The 18,706-nt window shown below is 37.9% G+C and overlaps 1 protein-coding gene and 1 long non-coding RNA gene across 8 annotated transcripts in view; one reads left to right on the top strand and one right to left on the bottom strand.

The window, feature by feature from the left end:
* The window catches only part of slc4a5b (solute carrier family 4 member 5b), a 53,153-nt gene that overhangs the window by 869 nt on the left and 33,578 nt on the right, over positions 1-18,706 (bottom strand). For 3 of the 4 annotated variants that reach the window (XM_083569049.1, XM_083569047.1, XM_083569048.1), the window contains 11 exons: positions 16,521-16,792; positions 16,224-16,288; positions 15,762-15,953; positions 12,670-12,783; positions 11,903-12,064; positions 11,541-11,719; positions 11,345-11,417; positions 8,626-8,694; positions 7,407-7,580; positions 3,983-4,153; positions 2,362-2,470 (listed from right to left, as the gene is read on the bottom strand). In XM_083569049.1, coding sequence (XP_083425175.1) covers positions 2,362-2,470; positions 3,983-4,153; positions 7,407-7,580; positions 8,626-8,694; positions 11,345-11,417; positions 11,541-11,719; positions 11,903-12,064; positions 12,670-12,783; positions 15,762-15,953; positions 16,224-16,288; positions 16,521-16,792 — 1,580 coding nt within the window. The remainder of the gene's footprint in view (positions 1-2,361; positions 2,471-3,982; positions 4,154-7,406; positions 7,581-8,625; positions 8,695-11,344; positions 11,418-11,540; positions 11,720-11,902; positions 12,065-12,669; positions 12,784-15,761; positions 15,954-16,223; positions 16,289-16,520; positions 16,793-18,706) is intronic. The other variant, XM_083569046.1, reaches the window with a different exon arrangement.
* Positions 1,824-18,462, top strand: LOC310741420. 4 transcript variants are annotated; one of them, XR_014537937.1, is made up of 5 exons: positions 1,824-2,127; positions 2,230-2,262; positions 4,072-4,201; positions 12,642-12,775; positions 15,278-15,720. It is a non-coding gene; the product is annotated as an uncharacterized lncRNA (long non-coding RNA). The 4 variants fall into 4 exon arrangements; XR_014537938.1 differs by lacking the exon at positions 2,230-2,262 and having other exon boundaries at positions 15,278-15,703; XR_014537935.1 differs by lacking the exons at positions 1,824-2,127; positions 2,230-2,262; positions 15,278-15,720 and adding an exon at positions 18,405-18,462 and having other exon boundaries at positions 4,079-4,201.

Below are 18,706 nucleotides of genomic sequence, written 5' to 3'. Positions count from 1 at the left end.
TCCTTGAACACTAGTATTCTCTGACTGAGAAAAATAGGACTAGATCAGAGGCTAAACTTGCCCATACAATACATGAGAAGGTAAAAAGATGGGAAGAAAATGGCTTTTGTTTTAATTAAATACCCTATACATTTTTGATACAAGTTTAAAAAGTTAAAAGCATATACATACTTCCAAAATAAATCTAGACCCTATTCCATTGTGTCCCCAACTTTAATAACTTCTTAGCAGATGGTTGTGTGGCTGCCATAGACACTCTAGCCAGATGGAAAATAAAGAAGAAAATGTAGAATACCAATATGATTGAAAATTTGGTGCTTGATTTTCTAATAATATCATTGTTGTGATTTGCAATAAATAATTTGCGATAAAATCTCCAACAAGAAGAAAAAGTGGTCTAATATGCAAATTCATAAAATCATAGAAACTAGTTCAAATCTAACTTTCAAATTAAACAATATATAAATGTAAATTTTAAGTGGCACGTAAGCAGGAAGGATACCTGTTATATCTATTAACCCATTTGCAAAAGGAAAGAGGGAACATGATAATGTTTCACCAGTAATGCAGAATTATCTAGGAAAACATTGTGAGTTCAACACCACAATATAAACTTATTGTGATTCTCTTTTGTGAATTTTATGTGGTACATTTTTAAAGGAGGGTTGTCAAAAGCATGTATTATACTATCTTTATGAACTGGATCCACCATGACCCTGACCAGTAGCTTACTTATCAAAGATGAATACATTAAAAAACTTTTATGCAAGCAAAGGTAGATGCTTTACATTATCAATTATTATTATCAAGTAAGATGCACTCGAACGAATGTTCTTTCCTAATTATTTTGCACCAATTTATTTTTTTTGCAGTGATTTAATTTTAGGCTAAATTAATAAAGGTAAAAGTCAAAAATTTTATAAGCCAAAAAAAAGTTTTTTTTTTGCTTTTGAGTCTAAATCAGATTTAATGCAACATTAAAATAAAGTCAATTAGAAAATAAATATGCCAGATATCACCAGATTCCATTTATATTATATATTTTAAATCCTTAACTGCTTAATTAGTAGATCCTGTTGCTAATGCAATGTGTTTATTCTGTTGATATAAATAGAAACTATGAATATTATACAGAACCACAGCATAACAGTGCTGCAGCACAGACAGGTATCTCATTCAGCATGAGTGCCATGAGTGACAATGTCATTACTAAAGCAGGAAACCCAATTAACTCAATCCAACAAGTCTGCTTTCACTGCAGCCACAGCTGTGCCACATACATTATCTTTAGCAGAAGCATCAATATTAAACTATATTAACAATATTAACCAGAAAATTCAGCCATTGTGGCAGGAAGGTTTTGAAAATATTTCCTTGCAGGCTCTGACTAGTGGTCCCTGACAATCCAGTCAAAGAATGTGAAAATGCTGACGTTATTGTATGCCTGTTAGATGATCCTAGAGTCGCCATTTTGCAATCTGATTGGCTAAAGCAACAGCTTCATGCAACATGTACTTTATACAATAATACGCATTGTTTTTTTTTCTGAAGGCCTCATGGCTTATTTCTTTGACCCTAGCAACACGTGATGTGATAGCTAAAAAATATTTGGCTAACTCTAACCTAAACATATGATACAGGAAGCAGCACAAGAGAAAAGCTATGAAATGAAGAGAATAGACTATTAGGAATAATTTTATAAATATTCATGTAAAAAAGATTCTGAGTGCCCTGAAGACCTGCTACTGGTTATTTTACTCTCTTGGGCTCAATAAACCTAATTAAATATATCATTAATGGCTATTGTCTTAAATATGCACTATGGTATTTTGGTCATATTTACAAATTAAACCAAACAAATCTTTTCAATTAATTGAATTTAAACCTCCAGTTTTCATTTAGGAAATGTGAATTTTAATGCTTATGTGTCAGTGTGGTAAGAAGAGGACAGGAACTACTTTTTCAGCGGCCCTTGCATGTCACATATCACTTACCACACATACACACCTGTTTCTTGTTTCACCTTAATCAGCAACACTACTTAGGTTCCAGTTATTGTGTCTCATGAAGCTGCTGTTGATCCCAAGTCAATCTTTGCTTAGCCTGCTATAGTCTTGCTCATAGTCTGTAAGTTAATTTTTTCAAGTTTATATTTGTAAATACTATATTATTTATTCCTCACTTTGCAAATAAGAGTCTGCACTTGCATCTGCTTTGCCTCCATAACAGACAACTTTACTGAACCAGGAAAATCCAGGAAAAGTAATTTGCCTTTGTCTCCATAACATGACACTAATTAAACATGTATACATCATATCAGACATTATGTCATAAGAAGAAAAAACATTAAGGTTCACTTACAGTTAGATGCAGCAGGGTGTATGTGAGGAGGGTCAGGGGAGGATGATGGGCATTCTGATGGCTCCTTCTGAATCTTCACTGAGGAAAGGCAATCACTGGGGCATTGTAACTGGGTGTGACACAGAAACCACAATCTACTACTACATATACAGTATCACACAAAAGTAAGTACATTTCAGCAACCATTTTATCTTCTCAAGTGACAATACCATAGAAATAAAACTTGGAAATATTTGAGAGTAGTCAATGTGAGGCTTGTATGGTGGTAAGGATTTACTGTCCTTTTGAAAATTACAACGCACAGCCATTATTCAAAAATAGCTGGCAACAATAGTGAGTACACCCTAAGTGAAAACAGCTGTACAGCACGTATTGTAACCATGCAAAGCCACATGTCCTATTCATCATGTTTCTGTTTTTGTCTGCTTGACAGAACCATACAAAATGTGTATATTTTGTATTAGAGCAGTTAAAATGTGGTGCTCTGAGAACAATTCGCTCATACTGACCACTGGATGCTCAGCATCTCTAAAGATTTGAGAATTGTGGCTATCTTTGTGGAGAGCAACAACATTTTCAAATCTTTAGAGATGCTGAGCATTCAGTGGTCAGTATGGGAAAATTGTTTCTTAAAACACCACAAAAAAAACAGATGCATGAGTGTTACCAGCATTGCTTTAGAGGTGAGGCTTTACAGAGCATGTGTGACGCCCTTGTGAGGAGTACAAAGAAAATTGTATCTTGCTTACAGTCAAGCATGGTGGTGGTAGCATCATGGTCTGGGGCTGCATGAGTGCTGCTGGTAATGGGGAACTGCTGTTGAGGGAAACATGGATTCCAACATGTATTGTGACATTCTGATGCATAAAATATTGCCCTCCTTGAGAAAATGGGCCAAATAGCAGTTTTCCAACATAATAATAAACACAAACACACTGCCACGATGACAACTGCCTTGCTGAGGAAGCTAAAAGGTGAAGTTGATTGAGTGGCCAAGTATGTCTCCAGACCTCGAGCAGCTTTGTGATGTCATTATGGAGGAGTGGAAGAATAAAAATATTGACACTAAGTGAACATGTCAAAACTGTGTCCAAAGTGTCAACATTTTATTGTTATTTTTAGAGTAGTAAATCTGTAATGCTATACAAGCTGCACATTGACTACTCTAAAGTACATCCAATTTTCATTTCTATTGTATTGTCCATTGAGAACATATAATAAAATTGTTGCTAAAATGTGAGTGGTGTACTCACGTTTGTGATTTTTTTTTTTTGTATGTGCTAATTGAAACAAACAGCATTTAGCACAACACATGCAGGACACACCAACTAAAAAAAATGCCATGCCAGGACAGGAACAACTGTAGATTAAATGACATACAGACTGCAGTAAAAGTTAAACATTGCCTTTTTAGCAACACTGTGAAAAGAAGGAGAAATAAAAGGCAGTAATCAATTACATAACATTGACCCAGATCAGAGAACATGATTGATTCACACTGTGATAGCATATTTGTGTGTGTGTGTGTGTGTGTGTGTGTGTGTGTGTTTGTGTGTGTGTGTGTGTGCGTGCGTGCGTGTGCGCGCGCGCATTATACAAGCAAACGTATTTGTTCACTAACCTCATCATTAGTGTCATGATCTGTGCTTTTGGTCTTCTGTCTTTCTTTCTTTTTTTTCTCATCTTCCTTCTTTTTTTTGTCTTTCTCAGGTAGGATGTCATCCAGCCAGGCCAGATCATGCTGGGAGAAGACAAGATCGAGTAGCTTTCTCACCACCATTAGACCCAGAATCTGGAAATAGAACACAACCATCTTCCAGTTCATCTTAAACTTCTTCAGGTTAAACTTAATCTTCTTCTTCTTCTTTTGGTTTCTCCCATTAGGGGTCGCCTTAGTGGATCACCCCCCCCCTGTCCTCTACAGCTGCCTCTTTCAAACCAACTACCTGCATGTCTTTCCTCACCACATCCATAAACCTCCTCCTTGGCCTTACTCTTTGCCTCCCTCCTAGTGGCTCCATCCACAGCATTACCCCATGTCCCTCCTCTGCACATGTCCAAACCATTTCAGTTGCGTCCCCCTCACCTTGTCTACATGCACGATCCCTCTAATAAAGTAGTTTCTAAACCTCTGGTTCATGATCCGCATATTTGATTTGGCACATGTTTTATGCGAATTGCCTTTCCTAAAACAACCCTCCCCATTTACCTGGGCTTGGGACCAGCACTAAGAGGCTGGGTTCAGGTTAATAATAGTTTTAAATATTAAATAAACCAAGAAGCTGAAAATGCAAAAAAAATGTCTCAAGTAATTAGATACAATTACTTCTAATTACTTCTATGGTAGATGTTGAAATGTTATGCCAAATTGTTAATCCACCATCTAATTGTGGTTTTGCTTTGTGGTTTGTGTGTTTGTGATTACATGGGTGATTGATAACTGCAGGTTTTATACTTGTATATAATACATGGTTACATTAATGGTAACCATGTATTATATACAAGTTGGGTCATATTAAAGGATAGAGAGAAAACTTGTCAATGAACAAGATTCTAACAGATAAATACGAATACTTCTTGAAATCAATTACAATACCATCTAGGGGTGTAACACTACACGTATTCGTACCGTTTTGGTACAGGGCTTGTGTTCCATCAGTTTTCTGAGGAACTGAAGTGCTGGACCACAAGTTTGTTTAGTCTCCGCCTCGCACTTGAGTGCATTGTCACTGTTGTTTGATTATATTATTACATTTGTACAGTGTCACTGTGGCTACACAGTCCATACTGGAAATTTTGCTTTGCACATTGCAGACTTGTTCAGCTTCAAGAGTTTCTTTTCAAATAAGAAAATCCTAACAATTCCTCATGTTGTAGGAGTGAATGAATGATTTACACATTACATATTATAAAATATAAATGTATTTATTTAATTGTAAATTTTATTTAAAATAGTTTTTAAAATGTAATGTTTTGAATTTCACCAAATGGTAATAATAATAAACTGCATAAAAAAAAAAAAGCTATTTATGTTTTGCAAACATAATAAAAAAACGCACCTCACCTGTGTTCTGAGCTGCACGGCATCGGGAGAAAAAACTTCCACTGGTGGCGCACGACGATGACAAAAGATAAATTCCCCAGAGAAATACAGTGGTACCTTGACCTACGAGTTTAATTCGTTCCGTGGACGAGCTCGTATCTCAATTTGCACATCAAATCAGTTTTCCATATTGAAAATACTTAAAATGGCATTAATCCGTTCCAACCCTCAAAATGAGGGTCAAATTCAGTGGGTGCGGCTTATATAATGGGTGCGCTTTATAGTCCGGAAATTATGGTAAACCATTGCTTAAAAACCGAGGTGCTTACCAAACCGTGTATTTCATGTATCATTACACCCCTCAGAATCATAATCAGGTTTATTGGCCAAGTGTGTTGACACACACAAGGAATTTGGTTCCAGCTGTTAGTGACTCTCAAAGTACAGACATAAATAAAAACTATACATTCAGCTTGGACTATACAAGACAAAACAGACAAGACAAGACAAAAACAGACTACCGTAATTTCCGGACTATAAAGCGCACCCACTGAATTTGACAAAGATTTGTATTTTTAACATAAATAAGCCGCACCTGTCTATAAGCCGCACGTCTACACTAAAACTAATGAACTTTACACAGGCTTTAACGAAAGACACTAAATGCAATATGTTGCGCTTCTATTAGGAGCATAGCGGTATTTTGGGAATACAGCATGCCACTGCATTCTTCCGGTATTACTGCGTGTGTGGAGACCGAGGATTATGTCCTTTTTATTTTCTGATGCTCATGAGTTTTGGTAACCTGTCTGTGATTATATGATTTCTGTTGCAACTGGAGTTTTAGTGAGCTATCACTTGACCCAGACTCAACGCGTTACAACGGCTTGTATCTAAAGAGTAGCCGACCAAGTAAGTCATTGTTCACTGTCTTTTTCCTTCCTTTCACAACTACAGTGGTACTTTGACCTACGAGCGCATTATTGTACGAGTTTTCCGAGGTATGAGCGGTCACTCGGTCGATTTTTTTGCTTTGTTACGCGAGCAAAAAATGTAGGTACAAGCTCGAGACGCCGTTGCTAGATGGTGAAGTGAAGCCAGAAAGCGAAGATTGTGACAGAAATTAAGATAAGCAAAGAAGAAAAAATAAAAATTTTAAAAAGGGATACGTAGTTTACAGGAGTGATTTAGATATAGATACAGGAGTTTTCCCTCTGCATCTGCTTATCGCCTCTACCCCCTCTCCACACACACACACACACACACACACACCCCACTGGCGTTTTCGTTAGCTCAAGTCGTCTCATTTCCAAGGAAAATATACCGAATAAAACCTTATTATATCTTTACATACTCTTTCTATTATGTTTTTATACAAGATTTGTTATTTAGAAATGTATTTTCCAATTTAATAACATGAAACCTAAAAATGGGGTGTCATTTTGAGGGTTGGAACGGATTAATGCCATTTTAAGTATTTTCAATATGGAAAACTGATTTGATGTGCGAGCAAATTGAGATACGAGCTCAACCACGGAACGAATTAAACTCGTAGGTCAAGGTACCACTGTATTTCACTGGGGAGTTTATCTTTTGTCATCGTTCGTGCGCCACCAGTGGAAGTTTTTTCTCGCAAAGCCGTGCAGCTGAGAACACAGGTGAGGTGTGTTTTTTCGTTTCCGTTCGGAAATTTCATTGGTCTAATTTTATGTCGCTCAGTTTTTTGGCTTGAAGGTTGTGAAACCGGGAAAAACACAGGAACGATCAATATATTAGCCGCTTCGTTGTTTAAGCCGCGGGAAAAAAAGTGGGAAAAAAAGTAGCGGCTTATAGTCTGAAAAATACGGTATACAAGACAATACAGACAATGTGAGACAGTAAAGACAGTGTGAGTATTAAATAGGGATACAGGTTACAGGTAATACCCTTATACCAATGTATAATTTTTTCCTATGCACAGTAGTCAAGGAATTTGAAGAACAGATACAAGCATAGATCTTACCATGACAGGGAAAACAATAGCTGCCACAGTAGACTTGAGGATCCAGAGGACAGCCAGACAGGTAATCTGGACGAGAGTGAAAAGATGCACCCGGCGCAGTGGTACGTGGCGGAGGTAAACAAAGTCTGGCTGGTGCTTGGCAGGCATCAGGATAAGCTTAATCCTCTCCCAAAACTAAATAATATGAGTAATCTCCGTTAGATTTAAAAACTAAGGTAATGTAATCTAAACACATTAAGCACTAAATAGTATTGAGTATGTGTGGTCACCATGACGTGTTTTTATTATTGTATTTATATAGTGACCCCATCAAAATAGGAATATCTGATTGACATTTGACTGGTCCCCATGAGAAAAATGCTTTAAAAATGTATCTTATATTAAAAAGTTAGATTTAGGAGTAAGCATAGAATTAATTAGCTGCATTAATAATTATGTCAGTATAAATAGAAAAACGTGTGTGTGTGTGTGTGTGTGTGTGTGTGTGTGTGTGTGTGTGTGTGTGTAGTGGTGGACAGTAACAAAGTAAATGTAATTTGTTTCTGTACTTAAAAAGCCATTGTTTACACATGAATGTATGTGACTTTTCTTAATAAATATATGCCTTTAGACTAAAGTAACATTTAGTTTACATATAAGTACGTTATTTATGTACGGTTATTGTAAAATGTTACCACTTAACTGGTCAAGCACGCAGCAAGCTACCAATCATGGTAGAACGTGAACTCTGTTTTAAACTGTTTTTGCACCTTGGTGGTATCTATTTATCAAAAACATGAAGTTCAGCATCAGTTCAACTGCAATCAGCAATAATTTTGCAAATGTTAAATAATGGAACAAACTCCTGATTTTAACTTGCCAAAACACCTGTGGCCTTTTTGCATGATTTAAAAAGAAGGTTTGGGGCTCATGAAAATCAGTGTTTGACTAATTAATATCATTTTGTTCATAGATTGGTGTGCTAAGAGTAACATTAGAGACTTTTCAGATGAAGACTTTGGATACTTTAATACATTTGAAGGCAAATATCTTTGTAGTTTGAAGGGAGCAGTTTTACATTTACTGGAGTAATATTTTACCTAGTGTATCTCTACTTTAACTCAAGTACATGGTTTGTGTACACCTGTGTGTGTGTGTGTGTGTGTGTGTGTGTGTGTGTGTGTGTGTGTGTGTGTGTGTGTGTGTGTGTGTGTGTGTGTGTGTGTGTGTGTGTATGCACCTGAATGCCAGTGAGAGAGGCTACACCCATGTACAGGAACACACCATAAAGTACTGGCATGGGAATATACTATAAAAAAAAAAAGCACATAAAAATAATTATTTCTACATACGGTATATGCTACAGTGCTGGATTTTAATGTTGTTATTTAAACTAATACACAGTTTTCTTATTATATTACTTATGAAAAGAGCACAGAATATGCCATACGATGTTTTAAACAAAATTTTATATATTTTATATATATAAGTCAATATATAAATTTAATATTTGCTATAATTGCATCATTGTCAATGTGATATATGTTCAGACTGAAACAACAAAATATTTACTTTGTAATAAAGACTTTAAAAAAAAAAAATTTACATCCTCTTGAATTCTATGGAATTAGTACAAATCATCTGGTCCTTAGCAGTTTTTTATATTAGGTAAATAAAGTCAACACAAACACCTCATACCATCTATCAAGCACAGTGGTGACTGTATACCAAGCATGGAATCAGTGCCAAAGCTTGACCAAAATTACGTCATGTAATAAGACAATGCTCCAGATAATTTACAGCATAATGGCTAAAAAAGAACAGAATCAAGGTGTTGTAATTGCCCATTAAAAACCAGATGCCAACCCAAATTTAATTCTGTGGCAGGATCTGAAGAAAGCTGTGCATAAACAAATGCATGGGTCAATATAAAAATAGCATTTATTTTCTGAATTCTCAGATTGTTTTACTTCCGTTTTGGGAACTCGAGCTGCGTCGCACCGCTTTGGGAAAGCTCCTGCGTTGTCCACACTCTGAATCACGTGTAATCTGTCTAATGGAAGGTGCGGCATCACCAGCGGTGTAATGTCACAACCAGGAAGCCATAAAAAGCACATGGAGTAAAGCTGTTGCCAGCTTCTGTTTGTTCATGAAGCATTCTGTGTGTATGTTATGTCTATTGTTATCGAAAAAGGCTAAGCACACTTTCCGGTTGTGTGTTTTCCCTGCCCCCGCTATATCACTGGAGGGGCTACACACAGCCTTTGTGGGCATGTTGCACTGCATTACACAGTGCCCGCCCGGCCCTGGCACCCTCAGGGACCCGATATGATAACCCTGCCACGAAATGCCAGCTCCAGCGAGCTTCCTTCTTGGTTTCAGCATTGTAGCGGACCAGGAGAACTCTCCTTTGAGGCCACTAGTGCTGCACCAGGTCATATCCCGGGCTTTAGGCATACCGGAGGTCAGTATAGAGAGAATGATACTCCTAAGAGACTACCTGACCCCCTGGAATTCAGTTCGGGTCTTGTCCGCCCTGTTTCAACGGGGTTTGTCCCACCCTGGTGAGAACTGAGAAGGCGCTGGTCATGGAACAGAAAGTAAGCACTCTCCTGAGGAAAGAGTCCATCGAGGTACCCTCCATCAGACAGAGAGTCTGGGTTTTACATTTGGTACTTTATAGCTCCCAAAAAGGACGGTGGACTGCATCCTATTCTAGGTCTATGTCAGCTAAACTGCTCACTAATGAGACAGGTTAAAAACGCTGACTGTCAAACAGGTCATGTCTTAGATCAGGTCCAAAGGATGCATACTATCCATCCTACTTTCTTATAGGAAGTTCCTGAGGTTCGCTTTTGGGGCCTTTTTTGATGCTATTGTGTCCTCCTTTGAGTCCTCTGGTCACCCCGCTCCGTTCATGCAGCCTCTAAGCCTTGGTCCCTTGGAGTGTCCCTCGGTCCCTTGGAGTGTCCCTCCAAGACATCTGCAACGCTGCGGGCTGGTAAATGCCGCTGACCTTCGTCAGGTTTTATAACATTTACCTCAATGCCACTCCTGGCTCCTCTGTCCTTTCGACCTAGCTGTGCCTATACACACTAGTCAGGGATTGTTCAGTCTGGCGGTATTGGACTTTCATTCCCAAAGCATTGTGACGCAGCTCGAGTTCCTGAAGGTATGTAAACCTAGTTTTCTGAGGGAACGAGAGGCTGTGTCGCCTTGCCACACTGCGGGCATTCCTGCAGCACTCCATGTGCTTTTTATAGCTTCCTGGTCATGTCACCCTGCCGGTGATGCCGCACCTTCCATTGGACAGATTACACACGTGTTTCAGAGCGTGGACAACTAGGGTTACATACGTAAACTAGAGAGGTTTTTCCACAACAGTAAAAATTTTAAAGTCATTTTTAATCTGCACAAGCAAAGGTCACAAGCAGTGGATGATATGATTATTTGAACAGGGAAGTCAAAGGGGTAAATAGCTAAAAGATTTGTAAAGAAAAATTTCACCATTGGCACCATATACATGTACTGTATACTGAGATTGTTGATGATAAAATCATATACACTGCTGTTTCTCTTTCTCTGTCTTGAATGTTTAGTTGTGGAAATTTCTGCCCCACCCACCACCTTGCATTAATGATCTTAATTAGGAATTGAGATTGTCAATTAAAAAAATATTACTATTTTAATAATTAAAAAAACCATACTATTTCCTTTGAATTAAATATACAATGCTATTTATTATTTACAATATTTACAATATTATTTCTAAATATTTTTTGAGTAAAGTGCTGTTAAGTATATGCAACAATTTGTAAACCTACAGATTAGCTACTTGATAACACACAACAGCACTTGATAAGCTTTCAATAGTCTATACAGAGATAGATTATACTGTGAGTAATTGTAATTATATGAAAACTTATATATAAAGACTAACACATGTTCTCAAGACTTACCTGTAGTATGGGAGCAAGAAAAATAGAAACTCCAGTGAGTACAAAAACCAGGATACCTGTCAACCTTTGCTCTCTGTGTGAAATAAGAAAAAGAAATGTGAAGAGATGCACCTTAAACATCAATGCAAACCAGAAAGAAATAGTAAAAACTGTTAAAAAAAAAAAAAAAAAAAAAAGTAAACTTATATTCACTTACCGCACTCCCAAGAACTGTGGCTGCTCGCCTGGAGCACTGCACTCACTCTCCATCTTAAGGGAATCTATGTGAGCAATAGAGATGACTGTAGCTGCTACATACCATGGCAAACACAGGAAAGAGCAGACTGCCATGAGGATTCCCACCCAAAACATGTCCAAATGATAGCCACATCCTTTCTGCTCAAGTTCAACATGTGAAAAAAAAATAGTAAATTGTTTTACAAACAGTTAAGATACACTAAGCTATGACACATTGCATGAAATGCAGTGTTACAAGCAAAAAAACTATATACCACATATATAACACATTCGAGAATGAGAATAACTGAAGAGATAAGAATGACTTTTATTATACTATACCTTAAGTTTGTTCTCCTTGCGGTTGACAATAACAGCAGTGATCTGCTGATCCATGAAAATAAGAATGGTAACAAGAAGAGCAGGCACAAAACTAGCCAGACACATCCACCAAGGGTTCTTCCCAATGGTATTGACCATCCAACCACGATCTGATCGAGTGGGCTATAGACACAAGTGAGAAGTAAGGAATGATTTTAAAAAGTAGCTAGTTAAAGAAAGCTAGTTAGTTATTTCTGATATTAAAGTTAGTCCATGCTTTCAGACAAGTCATTTAGTTAAGGACTATTTTAAATTGCAATCAGAAACCAATCTTTGAAGATCCAGAGCAATAAAAGGTATTGTACATTAAATATAATCAGTGTTGCACACCAATAATAGTCCTTGACTATCATCCACAACTTAGCACAGTTAGCTAATCAGGATCATACCTTAAACTCTGTAGGCACTATAAGTTTGGGTGTTTCAAGTCCCAATAAAATATCGAGACCAACAAACGTCATGATTGATGTAAAGATGGAAAAATCACTGATGAGTTTGCGAAGCTATGCATTTGCAGAGAGGAATGAGAAAGAAAGAAAAATAGCAGTCATACAATCATTTACAAGGAGTTAAATAAACGGAAAAGAAAAAGACAATTTAAACACACAACCCTACAACACTGCAGACAATTATGCACTTGATGATTTCAAATCCATTAGCAAAGGTGTGATTTAAGAAAATCTGTTTTTCATTGGTGCAGATATGACACAGAAGGACAGTTGTGTGACCTTGATCTGAGTGGGTACATGCAGTTTGGGAGTTTCCAAAGACATCAGGTGATCCAGGGCACAGAAGACCACAATGGATATAATAATGGCAAAATCTGCACTCAAGGTACGCCACTGAGGGATGAAGTTGGGATTTAAGGGGTCAAAAAATAAAACACACACAAGAATGTTGAAAATATGATAGACAGGAAAGAAAAAAGTGTCTCACAGCCTCATTAATATTCAAATCACATCTTATTAAGTCATATTTTATTCACAGTACAAAACATATCAAATGTTTAACTTGAGGACATTTTTTAAAAAGTAACATTTAATGGAAAAAAACTTAATTTTGAAACTGATGGCTGCAACACATCTCAAAAAACACTGGGACATGTTTACCACTGTAAACATGCAGCATCCCCATTTCCTTTAACAATAGTCTGGATATGTCTGGAAACTGTGGAGACCTGAAGTTTTGAGAAAGGAATGTGGTCCGATTCATTACTGATACAAGATTCTAACTCTTCAACCATCTAGTTGCACCAACCATTTTCAGTTGGTGAAAGGTTTGGAAAGTGGGCAGGCCAGTTCAGCATTCAATTGCTTCTACTACAAAGCCATGATGTTGTATTAGATACAGTATTCTGTTTATCATTTGTTTACTAAAATATGCAATTCCTATTCTGAAAAAGATGCCATGCAGATGGAAGCATATGTTGCTCTTAAAAAACGTGTATAAACATTTCAGCAGTGCCTTTCCAGATGTGCAAGCTGCCCATTCCAAATGCTTTAATGCACTGCTATATCATTAGACATGCAGGTTTTTTTCTCGAGGCTTATAACATGTATCCAGACTCTCCTCTTAGTCTGGAGTCCGGTAGCCCATGGTTTTAAAAATGTATTTTAAATTTTGATTCATCTGACCATATAACAGCTTTTACTTCAGCCCATGATAAAGCATGCTCACATTCCAGAACCAGGAAGTATGACCAAATCTCCTTTCTTAGTGTCCAACTTCTCATACAACTCCCCATATGCGTTTTCCTTTTGCCACATCCCTCTTTACTTGCTGCTGCATCTTCTTGTACACCTGCATACTTTTTTCATCTCTCTGCCGAGCCCAATTCTGTTTTGCCATCCTATTTCTTCTTATGCTTTCCTGCACGTCTTCATTCCACCACCACCACCACATTCTTTGTCTTCCTTTCTATTTCCAGATGTCGCGCCAAGTACCTTTGTAGCTGTCTCCCTTATCACTTCTGCAGTAGTTGCCCAATCATCCAGCACCTCTTCACCACTTCCGAGCCCCTGTCTGACCTCTTTCCTGAACCTTACACTACAGCCTTCCTCCTTCAGTTTCCACCATCTAATACTTTTTTCAGTCTTTACTCTTCTTCACCTCCAAAGCCATCCTAGAGACCACCATCCGATGCTGTCTAGCTACACTGTCCCCCGCCAACTCCTTACAGTCTCCAATTTCCTTCAGGTTATCTCCTACATAGAATATACCTGTGTGCACCTTCCTCCACTCTTATACAGCACCCTATGTTTCTTCTTCTTTTTAAAATAAGTATTCTGCCATCACTGCCATTTCCATAATTTTTGCAAAATCTACCACCATCTGCCCTTCCACATTATTCTCCCTAAGACCATACCTACCCATCACCTCCTCATCATTTCTATTCCCTTCACCTGCATGGCATTAAAGTCTGCAACAATCACCAATCGTACATTCCTAGGTACACCTTCTACCACTTTATCTAACTCACTCCAAAATGTTTCCTTCTCCTCCACTTGCGAAGCATAAGTACTCATGACATTTATCATCACCCCTTCAACTTCCAGCTTCATGTTAATCACCCTATCAGAAACTCTCTTCACCTCCACTACCATTACACTTAGATCAACCACACTTAGATGCTTTGACCATCAAATTAATAATTACCATATTTTTTTCTCTTAACATGGTACATTTTCTCAATTTGAACATTTGGTATGTATTATATTTTCTACTGTGAATAAAATATGGGTTTATGAGATTTGCTAATCATTGTATCCTGTTTGTATGCAAATTTCCCAACATTTTTTAAATTGGGGTTGTATGAGTAGTATCACAAGGCTGCACACACAGTCACAGTGAGCACCGACCTTGATAAGTCAGTGTGCCAAATGGGGCAGTGGTGGTCCAGTTTTTAAGGTTCTGGGTTAATAATCATAAGGTCGGGGGTTCAAGCCCCAGCACTGCCAAGCTGCCACTGTTGAGCCCTTGAGCAAGTCAATTAACAGGGGTTCCTTTTTATTGTTTTTGCCTTTCTTTAATGTTCACGAGCTCAATAAATGTCAATAATGTCTAAGTCTTAGACTAAAAGACATTGTCCTGGATACACTGTGAGCTGTGCTATTCTGATCATGTGCATTACAACATCTAAAATTTCATCATTGACAGTAAGTTAAAAGAAAGAGCAAACATTAGATTCTGCGTAAAATCTGCCACAGAGAAGACCTTTACCATGCTAAACCCACAAAAATGTTGATCAGCAACTTCCACAACATTGTCGGTGTGTCAAACAGAACATTCCAGGCAATCCCCATGTGTGATTTTAACATGTGCCATGTTTTTGCTAAGTTTGTCCCCAGCGTGCTGACCCAAGACCAGAAGGAACACCGCGATGAAGTCTACTAAGAACTTATTACCAGTGACGAAACTTGGGTGTACGGGTATGACCCTAATACAAAGCAGTCGAACAAAAAAGGTGAGGCACGTCTACAGCTTGATCAAGAGCATGCTCATCGTCTATTTGTCCCCAGGGGCCAGACTGTCAATAGTAAATTCCACTGCCAGGTTTTAAGGCATCTGAAGAAGGACATTTAGTAAACAGCTGAACCAGATCTGTGACTTGTTAGTTTCGAAACATTTTAATACCACCACATAAATTATAGTTGATCTTTAATTGAGTTCTGTGTATGAAAGAGTGGGTGGGCAAAAAGGTGAAAGGGTAAAAAAAAAAAAACATTTGAAAATGTAGAAAAAAATTACAAATAACAGTCCTTTTTAGTTCTTATTTCACTAAGTCATAAAATTATAATATTATTGTTGGCTCATTCCAAACCTTGGTGGGGAAGTAGCGGCTGGACTTAAACTTCTTGAGAGAAATGGTCATAGAATAGGTGCCAAAAAACAGGACGAAGGACATCAGAGCCAAGTCAGGAACATATTTGCAGGATTTGCCTATAAGAGCTCCACCATATTTTAGACACTCTTTTTTGCTCAGCTGACTCCAGTCCAGAAGTGTGAAGTTGTACTATGTTGAAGGAAGAAGATATACATTCATAGATGATTAAATATATCTGCCAAATAAAAAAAATCTATTGTGTTAGTGAATAGCATTTCATTTGTATATCACTTTGAGATTTGTAAATCACTTTGAAATTGAGTCAAAGCAAATAATGCATCAATAAAGCATGATTAAGAATTAATGAATAAATAAGAATAATTATATTAGCAAAAACTAAATATAAATGTTAGATTTGTATATTTTATAATCCTACTGTTATTCCAAGCTTGAACTTACCAAAGAGTAATCAGTATAGTTGTCTGGACCAAGTATAGCAGATGAATTGAAAACAATTGAAGAACCTGTTACAAAAATGTCAGTATTATGCAGTATTAAAAGAAGTAAAAAAAAAAAAATGCAAATTGCAATTTTGTAATCACCATGTAAATCAGTCTGTAAATTGCTGCATTTAATCTTTGTGACAAATATTTAAAAAAGCTTATATCAGCTGAGATCAGACAAATGTATGCAAATGTGTACACTTCAAGAACTTGCCTTTCCTGCCAGGTTAATCTACACTTCAGTGATGCTAACCTTGGTCTGGAGGCAGACATTCACACTTGTATGTAGTGATGTAGTCAGGCTTGAAGTTCATGTTAATCGGGTAGTACTGGAGTGCACCCATCATCTTCTTTATAGCATCGGAGATAAAGATAAAAGAGATGAGGCTTGAGAAGCCCTCCTCAGTGAAACGTGTCATGTACTTTATAATATAGCTTGCATCTGAGGCCACCAGGATGAGACACTGAAGGCAGGAGTGCAGTCCAATCCACAAGCGCAGCTCCATGTAGTCAATGTCATTAGTCCTGATTGTGAAAAACAAAAAAGATAAACTTACAAGTAAAAGAAACAAACTTTGAAGGTGTTATTTTTGTTATTTTGTTTGTGATGCTTTTTGCATTTATTTTTGTTTATACATATTTCTATATTATTTCTTATTGTTATTATGACATTGTTCATTCTTGTTCAGTTTCTTTATTAGCCACTCTTACATATATGAGTAAGGGGCCTGTTGAGACATGTTCATCTTCGTAGGCCTATAAAACTTCTATTTCTTCTTCTTCTTTCAGCTTCTCCCATTAGGGGTCGCCACAGTGGATCATCCGTCTCCATACCCCCCCTGTCTTCTACAGCTGCCTCTTTCAAACCAACTACCTGCATGTCTTCCCTCACCACATCCATAAACCTCCTCCTTTGCATTACTCTTTTCCTTCTTTCTGGCAGCTCCATTCTCAGTATTTTCCTGAACCTTACATGACCCATGTCCCCCCTGTGCACATGTCGAAACCATCTCAATCACGCCTCCCTCTCCTTGTCTCCAAAACGTCCTACATGCGCTGTCCCTCTAATAAACTAATTTCTAATCCTGTTCATGCTTGTCAGTACCAATAAAAACCTCAACATCTTCAGCTCTGCTACCTCCAGCTCCGCCTCCTGTCTTTTAGTCAGTGCCACTGTCTCTAAACCATACAACATAGCAGGTCTCACCACAGTCCTATAAACTTTCCTTTCACCCTTCTACCACAAATCACTCCTGCCGCTCTTTTCCACCCACTCCCTTCTCTCCAGTGCATACCTCCAGCTCTCCAGGCTCTTCTCAACCTGCTTCCTACTCTCACCACAAATCACAATATCATCTGCAAACATCATAGTCCACTGAGACTCCTGTCTGACCTTGTCCTCGTTTATCAGCTGCTTAAAATACTCCCTCCATCTTCTCAACACACTCTCCTCACTAGTCAACACATATCCATCTTCATCCTTTATTGCTCTAACTTGCAGCACATCCTTCCCAGCTCGGTCCCTCTGCCTGGCCAATCAGCTTCCTTAGTGTCCAACTTCACATACATCTTCTCATATGCCCTTTTCTTTTTCTTTTGCCACATCCCTCTTTACCTGCTGCCGCATCTTCTTGTACTCCTGTGTACTTTTCACATCACTCTGTCAAGCCCAATTCTGTTTTGCCAACCTCTTTCTCCTTATGCTCTCCTGCACTTCCTCATTCCACCACCACATCTCTTTGTCCTTCTTTCTATTTCCAGATGTCACACCAAGTACCTTTTTAGCTGTCTCCCTTATCACTTCTGCAGTAGTTGCCCAATCATCCAGCAACTCTTTATCACCACAGAGCCCCTGTCTTACCCTTTTCTCTGAATCTCACACTACAGTCTTCCTCCTTCAGTTTCCATTATCATATTCTTCTATTAGTCCTCACTGCCACTCCTCTCCTTCACCTCCTTTGGCCATCAGTAGCCCAATTTTCACCGGTACCCTGTTGGCTAACAATTTCAGTGGCGGTTGTTGGTAACCCGGGCCTCGACCGATCCAGTATGAATTTCTGATTCGTGACTCGCATATTTGATTTGTCACGTTTTACGCTGGATGCTCTTCCTAATGCAACCCTCCCTATTTTTCCAGGCTTGGGACTGGCACTAAGAATGCACTGGCTTGTGCAACCCTAATGGCTGGGTTAAAAATTAAACTTCTGTTAAAGATGTTTAAAGTAACACAAGAACAGGTGTATGAGAATATGAAGATTGAAAGGATTTCCCAAATATATATATTTTTATATTTTATTGCATTTCTGATTAAAACAGACTTTGCTTCACAGATTGATTCTTGTTTTTTTGGGGGTTTTTTGTGACAATGTAAGAACCTATTGTTCTGAATTATAGTTTCAAGGAAAAGTAATCCAGTCTAGTCTAGTTTTAATGACATAT

Source organism: Silurus aristotelis (assembly GCF_946808225.1).
Source record: "Silurus aristotelis genome assembly, chromosome: 18".
In the NCBI taxonomy this organism is placed as follows: Eukaryota; Metazoa; Chordata; class Actinopteri; order Siluriformes; family Siluridae; genus Silurus; species Silurus aristotelis.
The sequence above is the reverse complement of the archived record's forward strand: the minus strand, read 5'-3'. Positions and strand labels throughout refer to the sequence as shown.